This window comes from Mirounga angustirostris, unplaced genomic scaffold (assembly GCF_029215605.1).
Source record: "Mirounga angustirostris isolate CCGP_5_RB_7025 unplaced genomic scaffold, mMirAng1.0.hap1 SCAF_5, whole genome shotgun sequence".
NCBI classification, from domain to species: Eukaryota; Metazoa; Chordata; class Mammalia; order Carnivora; family Phocidae; genus Mirounga; species Mirounga angustirostris.
Genome location: NW_026991713.1, coordinates 45,090,179 through 45,115,033, shown reverse-complemented (window position 1 = coordinate 45,115,033; position 24,855 = coordinate 45,090,179). Strand labels below are relative to the sequence as shown.

Genomic DNA, 24,855 nt, shown 5'->3' with positions numbered 1-24,855 from the left:
AAACCAGATTTCATGAAGCTTTATAAGGAAAGTTTGTCTGCCAAGCAATGAAATAAGCAGATTTGTGTCAACTACGTTTTATTAATTCCAAGTGAATCTACTGGTAATTCCGCAGACTATCATCAGATAAGAAAGTCAGTAATTAAAAAATGTGAGCCTCACCCCTTTTGTTTGGCAAAAGGAGCCAAAGAGGGTATCTTTAAATATCAAGAGACTGCAGCCTGATTTGATTTGTTAACATCTGAATTGTGCACATGTCGGGGAGCACATTTATTGCATCAAATGAGATGCATGAGTAGAGGCATTTGGTAAATTCCCCTGAGCCTCATTTTTGCATGAGCTTAACATGTTTTTTGGGGAGATGAGTCACTCTCCTCCTATCGAAGCCAGGGCTAGCTCTCTCTTTATTTTATAGAAATGTAGTAGCCTTTTTTCCAGGTCCAATTTGGTGGCTTGCACCCTCAAGAAAGAGCCTGGTTGAGGGTGAGGTTAGAGAACCCCAGAAAAACTATTCCCCTCTGGCCAGGGCAGACCTGATCGCTACCTTACCCTTCAGCAAGCATTGTGCCTTACAATTGCATTTTGTTTGGGGAGCGCTGGCTGCTGATTTGAGCTGTAAGATAGGGAGCCCAGCTCTGCGTGGTGCCTGGGGCTGCTGGTACAGCGGAAAGATGATGGGAATTGCAGTCAGAGGAGTCAGACCTGTGTTCTCCTGGCTTGGCTAACCACTAGCTGCTTCCTAGCTTCTATTTCTTTATTCGTAAAATAGCGATCATAATTCCTACCTAACAAGGTAGTTGTGATGCAGTAATATGAGTGAAAGTGCCTTGCAAAATGTACAGATATGAGGCCTCTATTGTGATGTCTCTTTGATGACCAAAGAGGGGGAATTAGCAGCCTGATATGGCAAATATTTCCCTGTTCTCTCTTGACCTGGAAGAAAGGATCAGATACCATAAACAGTGGTAATGGAAATCTGGGGAAATATTTTACACATAATTATATCATCCAGTGCTGTCTCCACTCAGTGCCCCAAGGCAGGCCAGAATCCCTGGAGAAGGAGTTAGCAGCCCAGAGTTTTCACATGGCCATCAGCTAGTCATTGGGTCTTAGCTAAACCACTTAACCCATCTGGACCTCAGTTCCCTTGTCTAAAAATACCTACTCTGCTTCAACCAATGGGCATTAAATGCCCAAAGTGACACAATGTGTGTGAAGACTCTTGACCTTAATATTAGTCTTACCTTTGTTATCAGCCAATTTAGAAAATATGGTGTGACTGTGAAGGTTAATAAAAACAAGACTAGAGCATCTAGTTTCCCGGTCACAGGACTAGTTTCTTTATACAGAGGAGGATGCTGTTTGATTTGATGTTACTCTGCAGTGGGAATCGTATTAGGAATGTGAATTGATAATCACAGGATATCAGCTGGTGTGATGGGGAGGTATGGGCTTATTCAGGGGTAGGCTAGAGTGGAGATGAGAACTTAGTCTTCAGTCAACTCAGCAGAAAGGAAAACGCCTCACTGGGCAAGTTTAAACCTGATGTTTAAATATTAAATTGCTGCCTCCCCACCCCTTGAATACCTTATTGTAAGGAGACTTTTACTCCTGAAATCCCTGGTGGGGTGATGGTTGCAACGATGCATCCTTGCATGAAGCTAGTCTGGAGGTTGCTGAATCAGAACAGTTAATGAATGGTCCCATTGAGGGGTGTTTTTCGGTTGCTGTTTGTTTTGTTGTTTTGTTTTTGTTTTTGCCTGTAGAGATACTTTCTTGGCTGCTTTTCTTCCTTTTCTTTGGCTTGTGACTCCCAGCCACCTGCCCAGGGTCTGCCTCATTTGCCTACCATTTGTACTATTTACGTGTTTTTTCAAAGATTATTTTTAAACCTTAATTTAATGTATAGTGGAAACCTTATACCACTATTAAATCAGGGGTTGAGTTTTAGCTATGGTTTTGAAAACATATGAAAATAAAAATATAAATTTGGGGATGATACGATGATGTGATAAGCTAATTTCCCCTTGCCCCCAACTAGCAATGCACACCCCCAGTGGGATGTGGACTGTGCAGGGAAATGATGATATTCATAATTATAATACATTTTATAGGGCCCTTTATATGCTTTTATATACCCTCTTCTTTTTTTAAAAAAAGAGACAGGGAAACCTACATACAGTCTCTATTCCAATTAACAGAGGCACTGGTTGAAAACATTTCCATGTTTTAGTCAATCAAAGAGCAAGGAGATTGTTTTTTTCTCCTTTGTGGGTACTTGGTACCTGTTCTTAAGAGTTGAACAAGAATAGCCCTTGGCGTCCCTTTTATTGTGCCGTGAAGATAATTTAGAGATGTTGCTCATATTTCCACAGGAAAAACATGTCAACATGGTTCATATTGAGTCCAGGAAATCCCGGCGAAGAAGTTCAGAGGTTGAAATCTTCGTGGACTGCGAGTGTGGCAAAACCGAATTCAATGAGCTCATTCAGTTGCTGAAATTTCAAACTACAATTGTGACGCTGAATCCGCCAGAGAACATTTGGACGGAGGAAGAAGGCAAGGCCAGCTTTTCCTTGTCGGGTGATTTAGCAATCTGACAAATGTTGCAAAAAGGAAAATACAATCTGTGAGCTAATATTTTTGAACCCGCACTGTGTTTTCAACAGAACTAGAGGATGTGCCCTGGTTCCCCCGGAAGATCTCTGAGTTAGACAAATGCTCTCACAGAGTTCTCATGTATGGTTCTGAGCTTGATGCCGACCACCCAGTAAGTGTCCAGTCAAATCCATTCCATACATGCTGGTCCAGCTCCACGCATGTGCCAGGCAGCGTGCCATGTTGTGTGCTTTATTGTGGAGCAATTTATTATTTATTCCCCATCCCTGAGAGCCAGCTTCCCAATGATAAATCTTCCCTGTACATATGCGTTGGCTGGAAGCAGATTAGAAAGATGGCATTTCCACGTAACATTCGTTCTTAAAAGGGTTGGTTAGAGAAGGAGATTCTAAACCTTGGAGAATATTTCTGTAGCATTAGACAGTGTGAAATATACTTGCAGATGGTGACCCTTGGAAAAACGATGAACTGAAATTGATCACCCCTTTGAGAAAGGAGGGAGGACTAGGCATTATGGGGCTCAGTAAGAGAATAAAATTCTCCTTGCTATTTTCCTTGACTGGAGGTAGTTAGGAGTAGAGTAATGCGGTGGACTTCAGTCTCAATGGAAAGGGAGAGAGTTTTAGAATAAGGTCGTGATGGAAAACACATCTCTTCCCACATCTACCCTGAATCTATTTACCGCTATCTCTCTTCTATTCCAATAAAAATGACCACCTTTAAAGAAATATGATACGTAGGTAAGCATTTCCCATTATTTCCTCCCTCCCCCTTTACATCAGTTTTTATTTGACACAAGAGACTTGGAACTTCTTTATGGTCAGAATGAAGTACAGTTAAGAGTCTGGGAGAAGTAAGCAATATACTCATTTGTTACAAGCATTTTTTTTTTTTTTCCCAGTGCCCCTTTCTACAAATGGGCAGATAAAAGGGTAAAACCCAAGCAGATCAGCCAGGCTTATAGAAGGGCTTTGTGGTCTGAGGTATTCCTTTTATTTAAATGGAGGAAATCTAGAAATCTGACGTGTGACTATTAACCTATGCAGTGGTTCTCCAAGCGTGATCCCAGGCTTGGCTGCATTAGCATTATCTGGGAGTTTGTTTTAACAAACCTAAGTTTGAGAACCACTGCTAGAGAGGATCCTACAACATCTTTAATTAGAGGGAAGGTTTCAACCAAATTAGTCATTTGTTATAATATACCAATTCAGACCAATTCATAACATACCATTCAAGCAAATGGTCAAACAGACTTAATTCATCTGCATTATTTTCAAGAAGCTGAATTTACTCAGAGACACAGTGTTACATTTGCCAATCCAAAACTTCAGAATAATTCACAGTAAGTCACACATAAGGCTCCTGAACACTCAAAGTGCCTTTAAGAATCATCCGTTTGTTATTTCCCCCCTCCCCTTGCCCCCTGCTACTTTCAGAGGAGTCAGACTTCACACAGAAGCCTGATTTAAGAGATTAGCAGTAATAGGACTTTCCAGATACCAGCTGTTAACTTGCAGGATGACCTTGGGCAAGTCCCTCTACCTCTGCGCCTCAAATTCTTTATGTAAAAAGTGGAAATAAAATCCTTATTGACCTCCAAGGGGCATTTGAAAAGCCTAGTTAATAAAACAACTGGAAAGCATTTTGGCAAGAGTAAATGCCTAATCCCAGGAATGGAAATGCTCTATTAAATCATTCAGATCAATGCCTGGATAGTAAAGGATTTCTTGCGAACCTCCTATTTCCAAATGCTCCCCTTAGTCTAGTTCTTCAATTACTCAACCGGGAGAAAGGGGGTCAGCTTTGTTAGTGTAATAACCACAGGAACCAATGACCTTGTGAAGGAATTGATTCTGATACTTAGTGTAAATTTTCCTGTGTTTAAGTCTGTTCCATTACTCCTAATTATACCCACCTTATGACGTCTCCTCTTATTTTCTGTGCAGCCAGTTGAAATAATCCCAAGTATTTAGCAATCTTCAACCTCTCTCATCATTTTTTTTTTTTACCACATGTATTTCTTTTATAAGCACACCAAATGTTCGTTATGCAAAATCTGGTATTGGTAAGTTGATGTTTTTTGTAAGTTATTATTTGGTGAGCATGGAAAAAGTGGTCTAAGGACCTTTGGTGCCTGGGAATACTCCCAGTTCTGAGACAGGGATTACTGTGTCAGGATGGTGCCCTTGTACTAAGGTGGCTCGGAAGGAGCTGGAATGGGAGAGTCAGGTTGCCGAGGCTCCCTAGAAAGGGTTAAACATCTATCTAGGTCAGTGTCTCCCAAACTTTGCTGAACAAACCATCTGGAAGATCTTTTCAAAGTGCAAAGTGAGGTCCTGCGTGTCTAGTGAGCTCCCAGTTGAGGCTTACGCTGGAGGTCTGCTACACTTTGAGTAGCAAGGATCTAGACTGGGAGGGTCTCTCAAAGTGTGGTTCAAGGCCCAGCCATAAAGTGCTTATTAAAAATGCAGTTCCTTAGGGCTCATCTGAAGCCCACTGAATCAGAACTTTCAGGATGGACCCTGGAATCTGCATTTAAAAGAATTCGCAGGACATCTGATGAGCTCTAGTGTTTGAGAACTAATGTTCTAGCTCAGTGATTCTCAACATTAGCTTTCTATTCAAATAATCTGTGGGGAATTAAAAAAAAAAATACTGAGGCCAGGGTCTCACCCCCAGAGTGCTTAGATCATAACCTCTGGGAACGTGTCTAGGTTCAGAGTATTCCTTAAAGCTCCCCAAGGGATTCTAATATTTCACCAGGGTCCAACTATTTGGGATAGCTACTTGAGTGCCAACTCACACTTGGCTGAGCACTTTAGGGTGCTGGCTGGCTCTTCAGTTCCCCTTGATTTAAACTGAGAGAGGAAGGATGGGTGTGGGGCAGATACTGTCTGGGGATTAGCGTTGCCAGATTTAGTAAATACATATATAGGATGCCCAGTTAAATTTGAATTTCAGGTAAACAAGGAATCAGTTCTTAGTATAAGTATGCCCCAACTATTGCATGGGTGTCCTCCGTGTTATCTGGTAACTTTATCCCTGCCTTCAGTCCAGAATAGATGGCCAAAGAATGCTCTGCCTCTGTGATCACTGGTGTAGCTAGCGTCCCTGTTTTATTTTGCTAGTCCACAGTTCAATCTTGGCAGCTGTGGATCGCCAACGACATTTGCATAATCACTGCCATACTAGGCTAATGAGGCATGTTGAGTAAATCACTCTCTTGCATGCCTGGAAAAGGTGCAGGTGTTTGCCAAGGAGAGACAGTCGAGAACCTTCAGGAAGCCCAGCCGATAACGATGCTTGCAGGGTGATGTCTGGTTTGGCAGGAACTGGGGAACAGGTGCTGTGCTTTTCATATGACTCTTTGCCTTTTGTCATGGCCTGCTTTCCTTCTGAGTAATAAAGGTGCTTGGAACCCCCGTTTTGCTCTCCTAGGCGGCCCGATATTCCTAGTGACTTGAAGCTCATACTTTCTCCTCTAGAGCAGGAGACCTTCTTTAGGTCACAGACACATTTGGTAATGCAGTAGCTTGGTCACAACATTTTGTGTGTACACATTTTAAGGCCTCGTAAGCCTGCCTATGAACCCCAGTTTGAAAACTCCCAATTCATAACAGAGGAAAGAAAGTGCTAGCTTCTCTGGCGGGCATACTTCATTTCTTCGGGGTGTCTGGGTGATCTCAGGGTACTCTCTCTCTGTCTCCCACTGACAGTAATGCTCTTAGAGAGAAAGGCTGTTAGCAGTGGAAGTTCTTTATCTCAGCCCAGCAGACGGTCCTCAATTCTCCTCAGTTCTCCTTCAGCCATACAAGAGAACAGAGTGATTTTCTCTGTGTTTCAGGTGCCTCCTTGAACAGCCCACTTTTGCAGAAGCGTGTAAGCCATAGCAGAGGTAATCTGGGCTTCCGTGGGCCTGTCTCAGCTCTCCTCTCAGGGCCCGTGATCCCAGCGGCCTGTCTGGCCCAGCCTCCATTCTCCACTGCTTCCTGGTTACGCTTCGAGCTCACAGGGTTGCAGACGTAAGAAGTTAAATGGAAACAATTCCTTCTGGGTTTCCAGCAGTTTGAAAAAACCAGCCCAGAAAGAATTGATTGAAAGTACCTGAAGGAAAGGAAAGTGGAAGGTCTGTTGACAAGAGGAGAGATTCTTGAGTAAACCGGGAAGTTCCTCTCAGGAGTATTCCACTTGACAGAACAATGACAGTCAGGATGTTTAACTTCCCAAGTGCATGATGACGGACAGAAGCCTTGCAGTTCCTAAAGACTAAACAGAATCAAAGGGAACTCAGAGTGGAATGGAGCTCACTTGCTACCCTGTGCATGAATCCCTTATAATCGATTTTGCATTATGTGGCTATTCTCATAAAAAACAGCAAAACCTCTTTAATCCATGCTAATTTGGGGGATTCAATGATTATTCTGAATGATAGAATTTTTAACAAATGTGCATTTATTGGCTATTTACCCAAAGCAATTACATTTAGGTTAACTTACTAAATAACCATGTTAAAGGGACCTGTTTTAATGAACAGGATAAGATTAACTCGTGATTAACATCAATTACACGTAAATGATACTTGAAAACCAAAGATGCCATTCACTTTAGCCTGAATTCCCATGCATCCCAAATTAGTACAACCCAAATGTAATGAGGTTTTACTGTAAGGCCAGTTCGCTTCTGCCTGTGCCATGAAGATGGTCATCCAAGGATAAAATTCACATTTGACTCCAACACTCAATAACCACCACGGTGATTTTCTTTCAGGCCTGCTGCGGCGAATTTTTTGGCACTTTGTTAAATAACTTAATCTCTTTTCTGTTTAAGGGATTTAAGGACAATGTCTATCGACAGAGAAGAAAGTATTTTGTGGATGTGGCCATGGGTTACAAATAGTAAGTACCTGTGTAACTCTTTTCTGCGACTTGTGGCCGGCTAATTAGGGGAAACCTGCTGTGTTAAACAGACCCGCCTTGTCTTCACTTTAACTTTTGCAGAAGGCAGACACGAACCATTTTAAACCCTCACCAACCTGGTGGGGTTTAAATGCCAACGCTGATGTTTCACATCCAGGTGTAATTGTAAAATAATGAGACCCACAGGCCACATGCCAAGCACTCCATTTTCACCATTGTGTTTGCCGCTCTGCCAAGGCATGGGGCCATTTTCGTATATACGCTGCAGGGTCCGGAAAATGCGTTTGAATTGTACTTTTGATTTGACTTGTCAGTAACCCCCTTCAATGTCCAGCTTCCCCGGTGAAAGTAGAAGAGTCAGCAGGAATGGTGCAAGGGTTCATGTAAGCAGCCTTAATAGAAAATAAATGTGTTTGCTCTACATGGAAAGGAAAATTCCCTGTAAACTGGAGGGCTTATGGGAGAGGTTCATACCTAATCCCAGATCCCAGTTGGGATGAAGTTGGAGAACCTCAGGACTGGGGTTAGCACGGTGTCTCGTGCATGGTGTGTGACGGGATGTTTGAGACCGGCCGTAATGTAATGTGTTGACTTGCAGGAGTGGCTATTGGCCTCTGTTTATTGTGCTCACATTAATAAAACATGTAGACCCTCCGGGCGCTGCCTTTCCTTTGTCTGGTATGTGATCAGTTACACATATCATGTCTTCCGAACAAAATGTAACTCCATACCCCATAGGAAAGGGTCTTTCTTATTTTAGTTGCGAATAGGTGAGAAGCTTGACTGTCCTGTGCGGCAAGTTTGTCTAGGGTGAGTTTCAGACATTTTGTGTGTTTTAGAGAGTATCATCCTTTGCTTTTTTCTCTTCCTCTTTTTTTTTTTTTTAAAGAATATGACACACAAGGGCTTAAAGCCAAGTCAAAGGATTCCACATCACACCTCTGACCGAGTCAGTTGTGTGCTCATTTCTAACTTCCTTTCATGCTTTGGTGCTCTTTCCTTCTTCCTCCCAAGCCCCAGGCATCCTTCGTTCTTTCTCCCCCATGTTTATGATCCTAAAACCCAGGACCACTTGGCACGTGCTTTTCCACACGTGTCTACTCCATTTTTGTTTTCCTCTGTTCCAGGCAGCTTCTTGACTGCCTTTAGCCTCCTGTGGCTTTCTCCCCCGCTCACGATGTCAGTGTGCACAAGGCTCGTCCTGGCCCAAGCCTCCTTCCCACCCTCAGCACCATCACTCACGAACACCATCTCCCACTGTTTCCCAGTCAAATTACCAAGAGAGGACCCTGATGGGCTGGGCTCACTTTTTCACATCAGGGTCTGATAATTGATTATGAGCCTTCAGCTTGGCTCTCCTTGCTTCACAGATTGTCCCTGGGGAATCAGGTCATACATGGGTCCTTAGAAGGGGTGTGAGCAGGACTGGCCTTTAGGGCATCACCTGCCCACGACATGATAAAAGCTCAGTGCTTGGCAGAGCTTTTTTCTTTAGGTAGAACAGATGGATAAGTATGTATTTTATGCATAGATGGTATATGCATTATACCTATGTAAAAAATATATGTATGTATGTGTGTGTGTCTATAAAGAATTTCGATAGCATAGTGATCAAGGAACTATCTCAAATGTTACTTATTTCTTCTGGAAACAGCCCAGAAATGGGTCAAGACAAGCTGATATTGTGGTGACACTCACTTTCAAGGGGCATTGACCATGGGGACTCTTTTGGTTTTAAAGAAAACATACTGATAGGGGCAGAAGAGGAAAAAAGCATATATCAAAATGATGGAGGGTGAAGCTCTCAAAGCATTAACAGGAGTTTGCGTTTGCCACCTTCCCTCAGCTAAAGAGGAAAATCGAAGTGCAGTGTCTGTGGAAAGCAAAAGTATAAATTGGCGGTTGGAAATGGTAGAGATCTTTTTTTTTTCCTGCAAAAAGCTTTATTGTTTGTTTGGCCCACTACTCAGGAGAAGGCTCCAGGGTGGCTAAAAAGCTGCCTCACGGCTGCAGGAAGAGGCTCAGGCAGGAGCCCTGGCACCAGGGGGATGCCAGAGGGGCCTCTCAAAGGGTGAGCCTTTGGAAGAGACACCCACACAGCCCAGCCTCGGGGGCCGCCAGCCTGTGGAGTTAGCCAGGTGGTTGCCATCTTCTTGCTGAGTCTCACCTGCTCATATAGGAAGTGGGTCTTCAGGAATCACAGAGCTGGGGGTCTGCGTGGGCAGAACCTGGGCACTGCAGATCTAGAAGGGCCTGCTTCAGGCTCTTCTCTAGAACCGCAGCAGCTTCCATGGGATGGCTTCTGGGCATCCTGGAGGAAGGCCTGGCTGCTGTGTTTTTACCTCTACAAGAGGTGCTGGGCACCCTCGTGATTGTCCTTGGCCGATTTAGGGAGGAAGTGGCCCATGCCTTCCAGAGCCACACCAGCATGATAGAAATAGAAGCCCAGAGAGAGGTAGGTGCAGGAGGCCTGCAGACGCATGCTGACCAGGCTGTTGACGGTGGCCTCCACCTCGGGGGAATAATTCTGACCAATCTGCAAGCTCCTGGTTGGTGGCCAATAAGGAAGCTAAGCTCAAAAGATGGCACTGGCTGGTTCCAGAGGCTGAGTGTGGCTGAGAAGGTGGCTCTGAACGTTATGACTGGAGAAGAGGTTGGAGGGTAATGGGAGGTGCGAAGGGGCATCCCAGGATCTGGCCCCTGTTTACAGGGCTGGGGAGTGCTTAGGTTCAAAGGCCCTCACTCAGTAAGTAGAGGTTCAAGAGGCTGAGGTAGACAGGAAACTGCCAATTCATCATTTTACAGAGAGAACCTACTCTCATACGATTCACAAAAGTCCCTGTTGTCATGACCCCATAAAGGCTAGACATTACCCTGATGGTGATTTGGTGGCAACAGAGTCAAAGCAAAGGGTGTTTAGTGAAGAGAGTCTGGAATCCAGGGGCTTTATAACCCTCTCCCCGGACAGTGCCGGGTCCAGACTGACGACCTCCAATAGCAAATAGATGAAAAACAACAAAATGATTACAGCATTGGAGCCAGCCGGTCTGGGGTTCAAGTCCTGGCTGCACGGCTTCCTCGCTGGGTGATCATCACCACTGGGCCTGTTTCTTCATCCGGAAAGAGCGTCTCCACATACGTGTGACCCACCTCCCGGGGTGGTCGCAGGGGCCGCCCTGCTGTGCCTAGCACAGGGCCTGGCACGTGGTTTGTGATCGTGCCACTCAGTATCAGTACATCTTCCCCTGCCCCTTTTCCACGGGCTGTCTTCCGTTTCCAGTTGAACTATTGTTGTATTCTTTAGCTATGTTAACACCATTGTTTATGCTGCCACCTTAACAAATACTGTAGCTCCAACGTCCCTAGAAGTCATCCTTGGGTGAAAACTCCTCCGGTTCCCCATTTAAAGACTGTTCCCTATACTGAAGCATTTAGGGCAGAACAACATCCTTCTTTATGGAAAGATTTCATAGAAAGCAATCATACCCGTGTGTGTGTGTGAAGCTGCCAAAATACAGATTCCAGGAGCACCAACGCAACTGATGATCTGTTAAGTTGACAGAGTGGGGAAGGTGCCTAGCAGGGGTGGATAAATTTGGAAAGCACAAACCAAGGGCCTGTGGAAAGTAGAGAGAAAAGAATCATTCCTTAATGGCTTTTATGTCAATGCCGCTGTGGCTTCTCTCAGGAGGAGTTTGAGGATGGTTAAGGGCTAGCTATTTGTGTGTGTGTGTGTGTGTGTGTGCGCGTGCACGCGCGCATGCACGCACGTGCTCACACAAGCACACAGAGGACTGGAGGTCAAGCTTGTGTTAGGGGCTGGTGGGTGTGGGGCACAGGTGATAACAAATCCCAAGTGGGCCTGGCCGGTTTGCCCCGAAGTAAGTTAGGTGTCCTTTTTGTTCACGAAGAATAAAGATGCAATTTCTAATTGAAATAGGTATTTTTCTAGTGCTGATGGCTTTCTGAGAGAGCAAAGGAAAAGGATGTACATGATAAGTACTTAAAATAAGCTCATTAGAGTGGCTTCTGGCAGCATGCTGCAAACTGGTTTTCCAAACGGATGCTTGGAACCACTGGTCTGAGAAGCAGATTATTTGAAATTGAGGCGATCCTGAAAAATCCGGCATGTGAGGTCCCAGCAAATACAACTGGGTGATAAAACGAGAGACCATTCTGACACGTGGAGAACAATTCAATTCCCTATTGATAATTTGTTTAGGCTTTCTGGACCCCGAGCAGGTCAAATAGATGGTCGGAAATAGAGACGAAGATGGAGTCCAGATGTTTGGGGTTGTTGTAGGGATCGGCAGGCTGCAGTCTGAGGTGTCTGAGGGTAAGGGGAGGGAGAAAGGAATGAAAGACCGAATAACAGATACTGAAACCTTGGCCAAGAAGCCCTCCGGGGGATTCGTGTTGAATACTGTATTTTCAATGCTAGTCTTGAAAAGATAAAGCAGGGGGCGAAGAATCAACACAAGCAGAGAAAATGGAAAAATTCCAGTCTCTGATGAAAAAAACCAGCAGGCTCAAGCTCTGTCTCACGGTGAACCCGGAGAGGAGCGGGAGCCGGGAAGGCGGCCGCACGCTGAGAGCTGTCGATAGGGGGCACTCGGGCGCGTAGCTGATTGACAGCGCGGCCGAGAACAGGATTGATTACCCAGGGCCTGAGCCGCGTGGCCGCGAGTGTCGGGGGGAGGCCTAATTGCCTCACCAATCAAGGCAGAGGAATCCGTCCTGAGTGCAAATACATTCTCCGTGGAAGACCCCAGAACGCCCGCCCTGGCTTGAGAGGACACGGCTCCTGAATTCGCGTGGGAGAGGATGCACATCACACACCCTGTCCTCCCCCACCCAAATAATAGAAATTTTGGGGGGGAACAAAGAAGGAAGTAGCTCATGATTAGACGGTGTGGAGCGCATACAGACAGTTCAGAGACTATGCAAGTGCGTAGGGGGCAGATGGCGTGTGGAGGAAGAGAGAATTATGACGGGGAGGGGGTAGCTGTGAGGTTTGTCTGAAATGATCCAGCTTTCTGCCATTGGCACCTTCATATTTTAACCTTGGCGTTCGCTTGGCTGCATTTCTGTAGGGCTCACAATTGCTGTATTATTGGGGAAGAAGAATCAGTAATACATTTTTTTTTTCCAATTGGCTAGAAATAAACACATTTTTCTTTGAGGGCTATTATAATGATTATTCCTCAACAATATGCATGCATATTTAATTATATTTTTGGTGGGGGTGGTGGTAGTTATTTCAATCCATCTTACTCTCTTGGAAAGAGGCCCTGAGCTCTGACTTTAATTATGCCACTCTTGTTTGCTTCAATTGATTTTGAATATTATTGTGATTGTGTTTTGTTATGAATGTACTTTCTTCTGGCTGAAATTAAGGTGGTATGTGAACCTTATGTCCTTCTCATGGGGCTGCTTCCTCTGATTTATTTATTTTTTATAGTCCTTGGAATCTGAAATGTAAATAGATCAATGCCATGTCAATGAGTAAGTTAAACAAGGGAGTTGCAACAGGCCAGAATTTGCTTTAAGTTGGAAAATTCCCTAACTTGCCAAAAAAACTCCTCTGACTTCAAATTCTGGGAGAACCACTTGAATCCATCTCTCAGCCTCAGTTTTCTCTGTGGAATGGGAATAATAGTATCTCCTCTGCCTTTCTCCTGTGAGTATTTTGAGGATTAAATGAAATCAATGGAGCATTGCTATACAGTGTACTTTATCCTTCTCTCTCTCAAAACAATAATCAAAGAATCTAGACCAAAAGCGTGGGGTTTACTCAGCCCCCTGGCCCACTTGGAGGGCCTTGGTTGCTTTCTCCAGTTTTTCTTTCAATCTGAGAGGCAAGGTGTGGTGTGTTTAAGAGGGCAGAAGCTGGACTGGACTGCCTGCGGTGAATTCCAGCCTTAAACACTTGCCAGCTGAGTGACTCCTGCAAATGATTCGTTTTCTGTGCCTCAGTTTCCATATCTGTACAATGGGGATAACTACTACTGCTTTATAGGATTGTTTTAAGGATTAAGTGAGCTAATATAATAACAACACTTAGAACACTGCATAGGAAATGCTACATAAGTATTTGCTAATGTTATTATAATTTTTCGCACTTCAACTGGCTCTCCTTTTTGTGTATCCTCGTGCTCTAAATCTTTTTTTTTTTAAGATTTTTTTAAAGATTATTTATTTATTTTGGAGAGAGAGCACATGTGCATACGAGCCAGAGGAGGGGAAGAGGGAAAGAATCTCAAGCAGACTCTAACTGAGCATGGAGCCCAACGTGGGGCTTGATCTCACAACTTGAGATCATGACCTGAATCAAAATCAAGAGTCAAATATGTATCCAACTGAACCACTCAGGTGCCCCTCCAGATCTTTTTATTATCTTTTGGTTAATACCCTTCTCCACTCCCCTTCACTAAGACTCTTTAAGCCCTAAAATTGTCTGATTTTTATACTGTATTAGTTATTTATTGTTGTGTAACAAATTACCCCAAAATTGAGCAGCTTAAAACAACAAGCATTTATTATCTCACAAAGTTTCTGAGGGTCAGGAATTAGGGAGTGGCTTAGCTGGGTGATTCTGTATCAGGGTCTCTCACGAGGCTGGAGTCAAAGTGTTGACCCGAGAAGCCTAGGGCTGGAAGATGTTTCCAGTCTGCTCACTCACATGGTTATTGGCAGGAGGCCAAATTTTCTTACAAAATGGGTCCCTGCACTAAGGCTGCCATGTGTCTTCAAGATATGGCAGCTGGCTTCCCCCAAATCAAGTGGTCCCAAAGAAAGCAAGGTAGAATCTACCCTGCCTTTTATAACCTAGCCTCAGAAGTGACATACCATCACTCCTGATGTACTCCGTTGGTTTCATAGCCCAACCCTGCTACACTGTGGGAGGGGACCACACATGGGGATGAAGGCCAGGAGTCAGGCTTCCCTGGGGACCATCTTGGAAGTTGGCTACCATATACATTTAACCTGTGTTCAATTTTATTTCTTCAAGACCCTCTCTATCAGCTCTACCACAACAGGTGCTAATGTATTATCCATAGAAGTAATCCTCACGGAAGCAGAGGTGTGGGAGAACATGTGGCAGAGTGATTAGACTTTGGAGATAGACAATACTGGGTTTGACTTCCTGCTCCACCACTTACAAGCTCTGTGGCCATGAGCACTGACCTAGTTTCTCTGAGTCTCAGTGCTCTTTTATTTTTCCTTAAGATTTATTTTTCATTTGAGAGAGAGAGAGAGCACAGGTGGGAAGGGAGGAGGGACAGGGAGAGGGAGAGAGAAAATCTCAAGCAGACTCCTTGCTGAGTGTGGAGACCGATGCAGGGCTCAATCTCATGACCCTGAGATCATGACCTGAACCAAAATCAAGAGTTGGACACTCAGCCAATTGAACCACCTAGGCACTGCTGAGTCCCAGTACTCTTACCTTAAAACGGGCATAGAATTTCCCTTGTGTGGTTGGGACAATTAGCAGTGATTACAGGGCCCAGATGCTGGCTGTTACAAGCTGGGGTTGAATCTAGGATAGATATGACTATTATTATCATGTGTTAAGTAGCTAATGGTTCCTCGATTCCCGTATAATCATTTGTTAAGCTCATTTAAAATGGATAAAGGACCTTAAGGAGTGAGTGAATTACGGAATTTCAGGCTCCATGGTGGGCTGGGTTAAAGGAGCTTTTCAAAAATATATGCGTGTATGTGCATGTGTGTGTGTACACTTTTCAGTTTCCTGTAACTCATGCATACAGCGTGCTTCTTCAGTTGACAAACTGGCCCTCTCCCAGGCCTTCCCAGGCCAGAGAGTCTCAGCTAAGGTTAGAGGGTGCAGCTTGCAGCTCGGCTGTGTTGGATCAGTCCCTGAAGGGCTGACGGTGGTAGAAGTGTTCACTGTAGGGACCTCTCAGCTGGCATACTTGGGTAGTTTTAGCCTCCTTTGGTTAAATTCCTGCCATGTGCGGGACACTGTGTTCAACACTTTGCTCATTTGTTCGCTCATTTTGGGATAGGTGCCGTTCTTGTACTCATTTTGAAGACAAGGAAACTGAACTTCAGAGACATTAAGAAATTTACTGAAGGCGACACAGCTGATCATGTTACCTGTATAAACACCAGCTGTGGATGCTTTAATTTCTCTGAAATGGAGCAGTTGAGGAGTAGAACGAAAGCAAATACTGTCGGCCTCGGTTCATTTCCCAGATGACCAGAATAGTTTCCGAGTAAGGTAACTTCCGGGGCTGTCAAGTGTGCTTCTCTTAAAGACTCTCTTTCTTTGCCCAAGAAGCCACATCTATTCTTTTGTCCGCCTGGACGTGGCTGTGGCACTTCCTCTTGACAGGCGGTATCGTATCACAGGTTGAAAAGCGCAGTCACAGCACGGAGACTCGGCATTTTAAAAAGTCATTCTCTTTAGAGTTCTCGGCATATTTGAAATGTACGGCTCTTGTGTGTACTTAGTTCACGGCAGGCTTTAGGGAGCCAGGACTCAACCCAGCCGGGTGTGACTTCCAGTCTCTGGCACGTCCCGGGGCGGGGCGGGGCGGGGCGGGGCGGGGCGGGGCGGGGGGCACGTGGGCGGGGCCCCGCGGGCCAGAGCCACGCCCCAGCCTGCGCCGTGATTCTGCCCAGCTCCGCCCTATCCTGTGCTCTTCTCCTCCCGCCTCTCCCCGCCTGACCCCTGTGGGAGGTAGGATGGATGGAAATAAACACAGCTGGGCTGACGCTTGAAAAACGATTGCCAGGGGTTTGTCCCTCTCTGGCTCTTTCTAGTAGCCAGACTATTTCTTGATTTTTTGATTTAACAGAATCGCACCCTTTGTGATTCATTTGCTGCGAGTTTAAGTACACAGCTAAACAGAGACTCTAAAACAAAACAGTCCCGAATGGGGACTAGCATATTTGAAAAGAGCAATCGCCAGCCCAGCAGGCTCATTCAGTTTGGGGGAGCTTGTGAGTATTCTACTCTGCTCCATCAGAGAGAGAGAGAGAGAGAAACCTCTCGTTCGACATGGAGTGGAGATGATTCTAACCTCCTTTCCTCATCGAAGCAGAGAACATTTTTTGCCACCCTCCTCTCTCCCCACCCCAGATACCCCACGTCAACACGAAGCTCTCTGGGACCAAAATGCTGTGCACTCTAAGACGTTGACTAGATACATAATAAGGAATGGATGTGCCTTCCGAGCCGGCATCTCGCTTCTCAGGAGGTCTTGTTTCCTCTTGTGCTACGTGACTCCGCAGGAGTAGCTCTAGTTTTGTAAAGAAAAGGAAGGAGGTGAATGATCAGAGACAAGCAAAGGTAGGCTCGAGACAGCGAATAGGACTGTTTGGCAGATCCTGGGTAGAGCTGATGGTGCCCGTGCCCACCACTGGGCACACGGGGCCTTCCCGACTCCCAGGTACTTGTGATGAGTTAGCGTTTGTTTGAGCTGGAGGATTACGGACGCTGAGTCTTTCCTAGGAAGCATTTGCAATTCTTGCAACTTGCAGAGATATAACAGGCGTGGCTCCACCTCTCCACCTTCCCAGAAATTTCAGTTGACCTTAGCATTTCTCATTTCATGTGAGAAGAGGTATGATTTATGGATCCTGCTTGGTTTCAGAATGTAGTGAAAAGAAATACATTACTAACAGGAATTGTGAGTGCCACATTACCTATTTTTAGATAGGCAATCTTAATTGGAAACATCACAAATAGAAGGTAGAGGAAGGATGAAAGGGAAAAGTTATGCTTTCTTCACAGGGAAGAAAACTTAACTGGGGGGTTGTAAGTTTTTATCTTTAATTCTATTTTTCTCATCAGTTTCTCATCAGATGGTCACCTTGATGAATTGTGGGCTCTGTTGTGAGGTGGGACCAAGCTTTAATTTTTTCCCCTTCTCCACCTTTTTGCGAAGACGCATCTTAGAAAGCAAATATGTTTTCTCCCCGACTGAGCTAATTCTATCCCATTCCATTATCCTCCATTGATTTGCTTTCCCGGGTTTTGAATGAAACTGAGATATATGTGGCTGTTTGGGTACTTTGTGACTCCTGCATAAACACCAGTTGTTGATGCTTTAATTTCTCTGAAATGGAGCGGTAAATTGAAAAGTAGAACAAAACCAAATATTTGTTGTGCTGGGGTCATTTCCCAGATGACTGGAATGGTTTCTGAGGAAGGTCACATTAGGGTTTTCAAGAGTGCCTCTTCCGTAGAATCTAAATATCTTTCTCTGCTCAAGAGGCCACACCTGTCTCCTCCCTTTTTTTCAATCTACATAGCAACTTCCATTTGACATGGGTGATATCATCCTCAAGTTGAAAATGAGAGCACCAGAATTAAATGACCGGGTTTTTAAAAAGTTATTCTGCTCTCTACAGAATTCTCAGTGTATTTGAAATGCACAGTTCTTGGAAGTACTTAAAAGATGTCAGGCTTTATGGAAGAATCATTTTCGTGCCAAATGTTTCTCTCTACCTGAAGTTCAGCTCAATGGCTGAAAGGAAGGGAGCCTGAGAATTGAAAGAAAGACAAAAGGGAAAATTGATTTGGAAAAGGTTTCTCCTTTTCATTTTTTGAGCTTGGCGCGTTTTTTAGATGTGCGTGAATGCCTCAGTAGGATGTTGTCTGATTATAACGTGGCTCCCACAGCTGGGGAAACATTAGCACAGTATGGCCTGGTGTCACTTACTGACAAGGACAGGCGTTGCACCAAATTCCACAGGGAATGAGGTATGAGTATTTTATTTTAAAATGATTTCCATGAACATGAAGGACTGAAATTACTTTCCACAAGTCGTGTCTGAGAGGTGAATGGATTCACACACAAGAGAACTGTTTTGTCATCTCCAGACCTATTCCCGACCCTGCAGGGATGGGATAAAATTGTATTCATTCCCATATGCCTGGAGGAAGGGATCCATCTATACCGAGTAGCCAGTAGGTGCTAGGCATCGGCCCAGGCACTTTACAGATGGCATCATTTGATCTCAGTGTTGTGTGGTTGTCTTATTTCCTTCAGTTTCAAATGAGGAAGCAGAGGTCAAACTCAATGCTTCATACACATTAAGTACTCAGTACCTTGCACTGAGGAGTGTTGGTTAAGAGCGGGGTCTCTACTATGGACTCTGAGAAACAAACTGAGGGTTCTAGAGGGGAGGTGGTGGGGGGATGGGTTAGCCCGGTGATGGGTATTAGAGAGGGCACGTTCTGCATGGAGCACTGGGGGTTATATGCAAACAATGAATCATGGAACACTGCAACAAAAACTAATGATGTAATGTATGGTGACTAACATAACATAATAAAATTAAAAAAAAAAAAAAGCGGGGTCTCTAGAGCTAGCCTTCCATAATCTGAGTCCCAGTGGTGCCGCTCACTAGCTGTTTGATCTTAGTTTACTGTGTGTAAACCTCAGTTTCCTTCACCATAAAATAGGGAGACTAACAGTAATTTAATCACTCTCTAAGGTGAGTGTTATATGACATTATCCAGGTGATGTGCTATTATATTGTTATTGTTACAGGAAGATGAATGGGTGGATGCTATAATTGGTCAAGGCGCAAGACGTGTGGGATTAAATCTGGAGGCCTTGGAGACCCCGGCCTGGGTCTCTCCATATCAGTGCCCTGAGATTGCTGGCCGCTATTGAATTTCAGCTCGTTTCTGGATTGCATTCTTTTGAGTCCCATTTCCTTTTGTGTGTTGAACACGCACGGAGCGATGGATGTGAGACCCATTGCTGTGGCTGTTCATAGTTAATTTCATGATAGTTTTTGCGGAAGAAAGTCACTCCTCTAGAATGTGAAGAGGGCTTTCTGCAAGGTGAAAAAATGGTGGGAAGCCCTATCCTGGGGTGCACGGGACAAATAAAAACAAATAATTTCCAGGAGTTAAATTTTCACTCTCCCTGAGGCTCCCAAGGTGCAGTACTTTATTTTCATTATGTCTCTTGTAAAGGCAGCACCAATATTAACAATGTGAACAAAACAAACTAACATTTTTGTTTGCTACCATCTGAAAGTTCCTTAGGGCCCATAGACTCATTTGTGAAAATTCATGTGTGCAAAACTCATTTGCAAAAGCAAATAAAATATGTGATCACAAATGCTCTTTACCTGACTGGCCTAGGGGACTAGCTGAAAATGAGTTTGTGCCTTTACGTCTACTCTATGGTGTAACGTACTTGTCTCGGGCTGCCTGGTCTCCTTACTAAGTGAACCCTCATCGAGCCATTTTATTTATGTCAGACCAACTCGATGGTTTGAAATCTGGATATAACTCAGACGGTTGTTATGTCACTGTACTGATTTGTGGGTTTCCTTTTTTTTTTTTTTAAAGATTTTATTTATTTATTTGACAGAGAGAGATAGCAAGAGCAGGAACACAAGTGGGGGAGTGGGAGAGGGAGAAGCAGGCTCCCCGCTGAGCCAGGAGCCCGATGTGGGGCTCGATCCCAGGACCCTGGGAGCATGACCTGAGCCGAAGGCAGACGCCCAACGACTGAGCCATCCAGGCGCCCTGTGGGTTTCCTTTTTGAAAAATTGCATTCAATCACCATGCTCTGTAGCTTTGGAAACATCTTTGCAAGTTCATTCCTTAAGAAGTCCAGCAAAGGAAACATCTCTGCGTTCAGCTAAGTTTGGCTTTTATGTCCCTATGGGTTTGAATATGCTGCTTTCTTTCCTCATGAAAACTGTGGCTACAAGTATAGGATATGCCTATACTTGTTAAGCCTGAGTTAAGAAAATTCGAAAAAAAGAAACTCTTACATATAAAGTATGCAGTACGTGGGGATAACTGGAAGCTACCAGGAAACTTACTGAAATCTCAGTCTTCGGACTTGCTTTTTCCATAGCAATTAAAATATGAGGCAGGGATGAAGTAAGACAAATGCATATCTGCCAGACTTTGTGATACACAACTATAATTCTTCTCAACCTTTACATTTGTGGCTTGTTTCAGCCAGATTGATTTACTTATTCAACAAATAATATTTGTTATGTATTCTAGGCTCTGCTCTGGGTAGCAGGGATATAAAAATGAAAGAGCAAACAAAAATCCCCTGTCTTCAAGGAGCATACGTTGTAATGGGGGAATAGATTTAGCAGATTAATATTTTGGATACGTTACTCCCCCCTTCACCCCTACGCCGCCCGCCCCGCCTGGGTAGTAGTGACACTATTTCATCATAAAGTTACTTAGTGTCCTTTATGGTCTGAATCCTGAAGTGTAACTTTATCAAATGCAGGAGGCTTAGACTTTCTCATTGACTTCTGGGAAATCGGTAGAAAAAATGGCATTTGCTTTCTGGTTAAACTTTAATGGAATCCATTGACTCCACTTAGGATTTTTTTTTTTTTTAAAGATTTTATTTATTTATTTGAGAGAGAGAGAATGAGAGACAGAGAGCATGAGAGGGAAGAGGGCAGAGGGGGAAGCAGACCCCCCGCTGAGCAGGGAGCCCGATGTGGGACTGGATCCCAGGACTCCAGGATCATGACCTGAGCCGAAGGCAGTCGCTTAACCAACTGAGCCACCCAGGCGCCCTCCACTTAGGATTTTTTTTCCCCTGGCTTGTGGCAACATATTTTCCAGTCTCGGAGGCATAAGCCATCTTCCTATTGAACTCCCATTGACCACACAGCTCTCTGCTCAAGACACCTGGCTGCAGGGGATACTATTTTGTGAAGGTGGGACCAACTGGCACAGGAAGAGGTGACATTATGGTCACCAGCTACATGAGATCACAAGTACTGATTGAAATTTCTGTACACCAGTGTGTCACCTCAGTTGTGAGAAGTGTAACAAATGCTTTGTGACAATCGATAGTAAATTTTGTGAATGATGAATGTTTCTTTTAAAGAAATTACACTGGGGGGAGGGCACCTGGGTAGCTCCAATTGGTTAAGCGTCTGCCTTCAGCTCAGGTCATGATCTTGGGGTCCTGGGATCGAGCCCCGCACCGGGCTCCCTGCTCAGCGGGGAGTCTGCTTCTCCCTCTCCCTCTGCTGCTCCCCTCCGCTCATGCTGTCTCTGTCTCTCAAATAAATAAAATCTTAAAAAAAATTACATTGGATCAAAATAAAGATTCTTCTTAGAATAATGTCAGTCTCCTCTTCTATAGTCTTATATGTTTTCTTGGATGGGAAAGAAAGAGGATGAATTACAGATAGCTCCCTGAAAATTATGCAGAATTCAGGGTATGCTCATTGAGGAGGCAGCACATGCATGTGTCATATAAGTCAAGGGGAAGCAAGATAGAGACCTCCTGCCTTCATGTTTCTATACTCTTTCTCCAAAGGCCCTGTCCAAACCCTTAGAGGAGCTGCTAATTGCTAATGATTTGCAAAGTTGATGGGGTTTTACATTTCATCTCTTCTCATTTCCCTTCTGCAAACCCCCAGGTGGAAGTGTCAGTCAAGAGAGAACTGCCTAAGGTAGGGAAGGAAGATGAGACAGAGATGAGAGGGACAGTCTATTCCAGGCAGATAAACAGCTTTTGAATAAGTGAGGTGTCTCCTGGCCCAAGGAACATGTAATGAAATCCAATAAAAAATGAGTTCATTCCTAACTGCTTCTATCAGATTCACCCATCCCCTTAACCGATTCTCTGTTTACCTTCTGCTCTGTTTGGTTCTTGCCACTGAGGAGATCCAACTGTTTTCAAAGAACACAATCCGCCTTGTGTTGCAGCCAGTCTTGCCATCTTGATGGAAATACTGTCAATTGCAGCCTGTTACATCTTCCTCCACTGAATAAGTGAATTGCTTCCCGATGCTGGAGTTCCTCTAATGAAAACACAAGCAAAGAAACTGCATCTCACCTTTGGAATTCTAGACAGCAAGGGCTCCAGGAGACAGCCAGGGTGTACCACGGTAATCAAATATTTTCCAATCCCCCAAATTAAAAAAAAAAGTATAAGAAAAGTCCAGCCTTGTGGTTGGACCTGCTGGAGGAGAAGATCAAAGAAAGCATTAAATAAAACAAAAAAGCATTGCTGCTTATTCATCTGGCTAGAGGAAGAACTCACACAATTTCTGCCTCAGTGGGCTATGTGTCTCTGGATTTCCATATCCAAAACATATTTGTTAAACAACTTGAACAAGCTTGGGACTTACCTACAATATCTATAAATGTACTTTTGCCTCTGCACTTTCTATTTTTCCTGTCTGTGGGGACAAGGCAGGTTTTCCAGGATCATCCCCCTGCCTCGAGGAAGAGTGGCATTTCACCTCACAGGCAGAAAGACGCCTCCCACAGCCTTCAGTGTTTCCAAAGAAAGTTCTTCATCATCTCTGAGTAACCTATTGCACCAGGGATTTTTCTCATCATCAAGCCTCGATTCTGTAGTGACCACTGTCGTGCTTTTCCCAGTTCTGTCTTCGCTGAGTGCTGGTTTCCTGTTGTGTTTCTACAGACTTAGTTTACCATTCTTTGGCAAGAGGGCCAAATCTGCAGTGAGTAGAAGCTCCCGAGAGTCGCATCTGTTTTTCTCCAGTGATTTAGGGATCTGTGAATAATAATTTTGGGGGTTATTGAGAATTCCGGAATCCCAACTTATTCCATGCAAATGGAGGAGACTCCCTAAAGATCTAATTATAATATTTACATGTCATTAGTTTGTTGAGAAGTCTCATCTTATTGGGGTTTATTCCAATGGTAAAATGGTTTTATTTTCCCCACTCTCTGCTTTCCACTGTATTGTGTTGAATTCTACTTTCCTGCTGGGAAGCAAGTTCCTTAGCAACATCTAATTTGCTGTCATTTTCAATTATTAGTATAGTCTCATTTGGGTATTTAAGGCCTAGTCCCCATTCATTTAAAAAAAAAGATAAATCTCAAATTTGATTCAAAGTATATCCTCCTTCCCCCTCTGTTATTTGGAGGGAGTGTGCATGTGTGTAAATGCACGTGTGTGCTGGTTCTGAGACACCTTTCCTTCTCTCTTCTAGGACCTCACTCCCCTGAGCGCTGGGGCGGGGGGAGGGGGTTTGCTGGGAGCTTTTTACAAGGTTGTTAGAAAATCAGTGGTGGGCAGACTGCAGGCCACACTCACCGTGGCTTAGACAGATTCTTTCTGATGGGGTGCTCTCTGTTGAAATGGTCTCTGCAGAGTGTTATGTACAGTTTCTTGGGCCAGCACCCCTCCCTCCACCTCCATCCCTGCAGACATGCGCCCTGCAGCCCCGTGGCCTTGTCAGTGGTCATGCCACCGACCCCTTCTCTAGGTTGTGCACGCTAGAGCTTGGGAACCCCTCACAAAACAGGAGTGATGGGATCCCCTTTGCCTCCTGAGAGTTAGGCAAAACTAGATGGGACAAGACTTCTCCATTTTCCTCCCAGGCACATCACATCGATTTCACAGAAATCTCTAGAGCTCACTGGGCATCTGGCTCTATGTTCATGTGAACCTCAAATGTCAGAGGATGCATGTCAAAGGTCCCCTCTTCTCTCTCATAGAGCACTATGCTCCTAGCTTCCAGGTACCCTCATGTCTCTCTACTGGTGGCCACACCAGGGGGTCCTGGGGTCCTGGGGTCCTGCCACTCAGCCAACATCCAGCTGGGAAACATGATGCCAGGCCCCACTTCTCCTGGGCAGTCCTCCTAAATGATTGTCATGGCGCAGCCTACTCTCCTCCTGGGGGAAGGGGAAAGAACCTGCCCTCTCCCTCAAACACTGGCCTTCCCCGTAATCCTGTGCCTCTCTTATTTCCTGTTAGACTGGTGGGTGAGGTTTGGGCGTGGGTTGGGAAGGGTGGTAGGACAGAATTTTTTTTTTAAAGATTTTATTTTGAAGTAATCTCTACACCCAGTGTGGGGCTTGAATTTACAGCCCTGAGAACAAGAGTCATATGTTCCAGCCAGGTGCCTCTGACAGAACTTTTTTAGTGGTAGGGCCATTTCTGCTGCCTCTTTTTTTTTTTTTTTTAAAGGTTTATTTATTTAATTGAGAGAGAGAGAGCGCATGCACATGCATGAGCAGGGGGAAAGGCATAGGGACATGGAGAGAGAAAATCCTCAAGCAGACTCCCCGCTGAGCATGGAGACTGACTCAGAGCTCGATCTCACGACCCATGAGATCATGGCCTAGGCTGAAACCAAGAGTTGGCTGCTTAACCGACTGAGCCACCCAGGTGCCCCTCTGCTGCCTCTTAATAAGCTGGCTAACTCTAGCTGCTGGGGGCTTTCTCTAGAATGTGAAGTACTTAAGAGACTTTAATTTTGGGCCAGAGCAGAGTTTTAGGACGCTGAACTATGACACCTATTACATATATATTAAAACGTGTACCCACAGATAGATGTAAAATGATTA

The 24,855-nt window shown here is 44.6% G+C and overlaps 1 protein-coding gene across 1 annotated transcript in view; it reads left to right on the top strand.

Annotated features, from left to right (window-relative positions):
- The window catches only part of TPH2 (tryptophan hydroxylase 2), a 92,668-nt gene that overhangs the window by 4,328 nt on the left and 63,485 nt on the right, over positions 1-24,855 (top strand). The window contains exons 3-5 of the mRNA XM_045867362.2: positions 2,376-2,559; positions 2,670-2,770; positions 7,447-7,514. Of these exons, the coding sequence (XP_045723318.1) occupies positions 2,376-2,559; positions 2,670-2,770; positions 7,447-7,514 (353 nt within the window). The remainder of the gene's footprint in view (positions 1-2,375; positions 2,560-2,669; positions 2,771-7,446; positions 7,515-24,855) is intronic.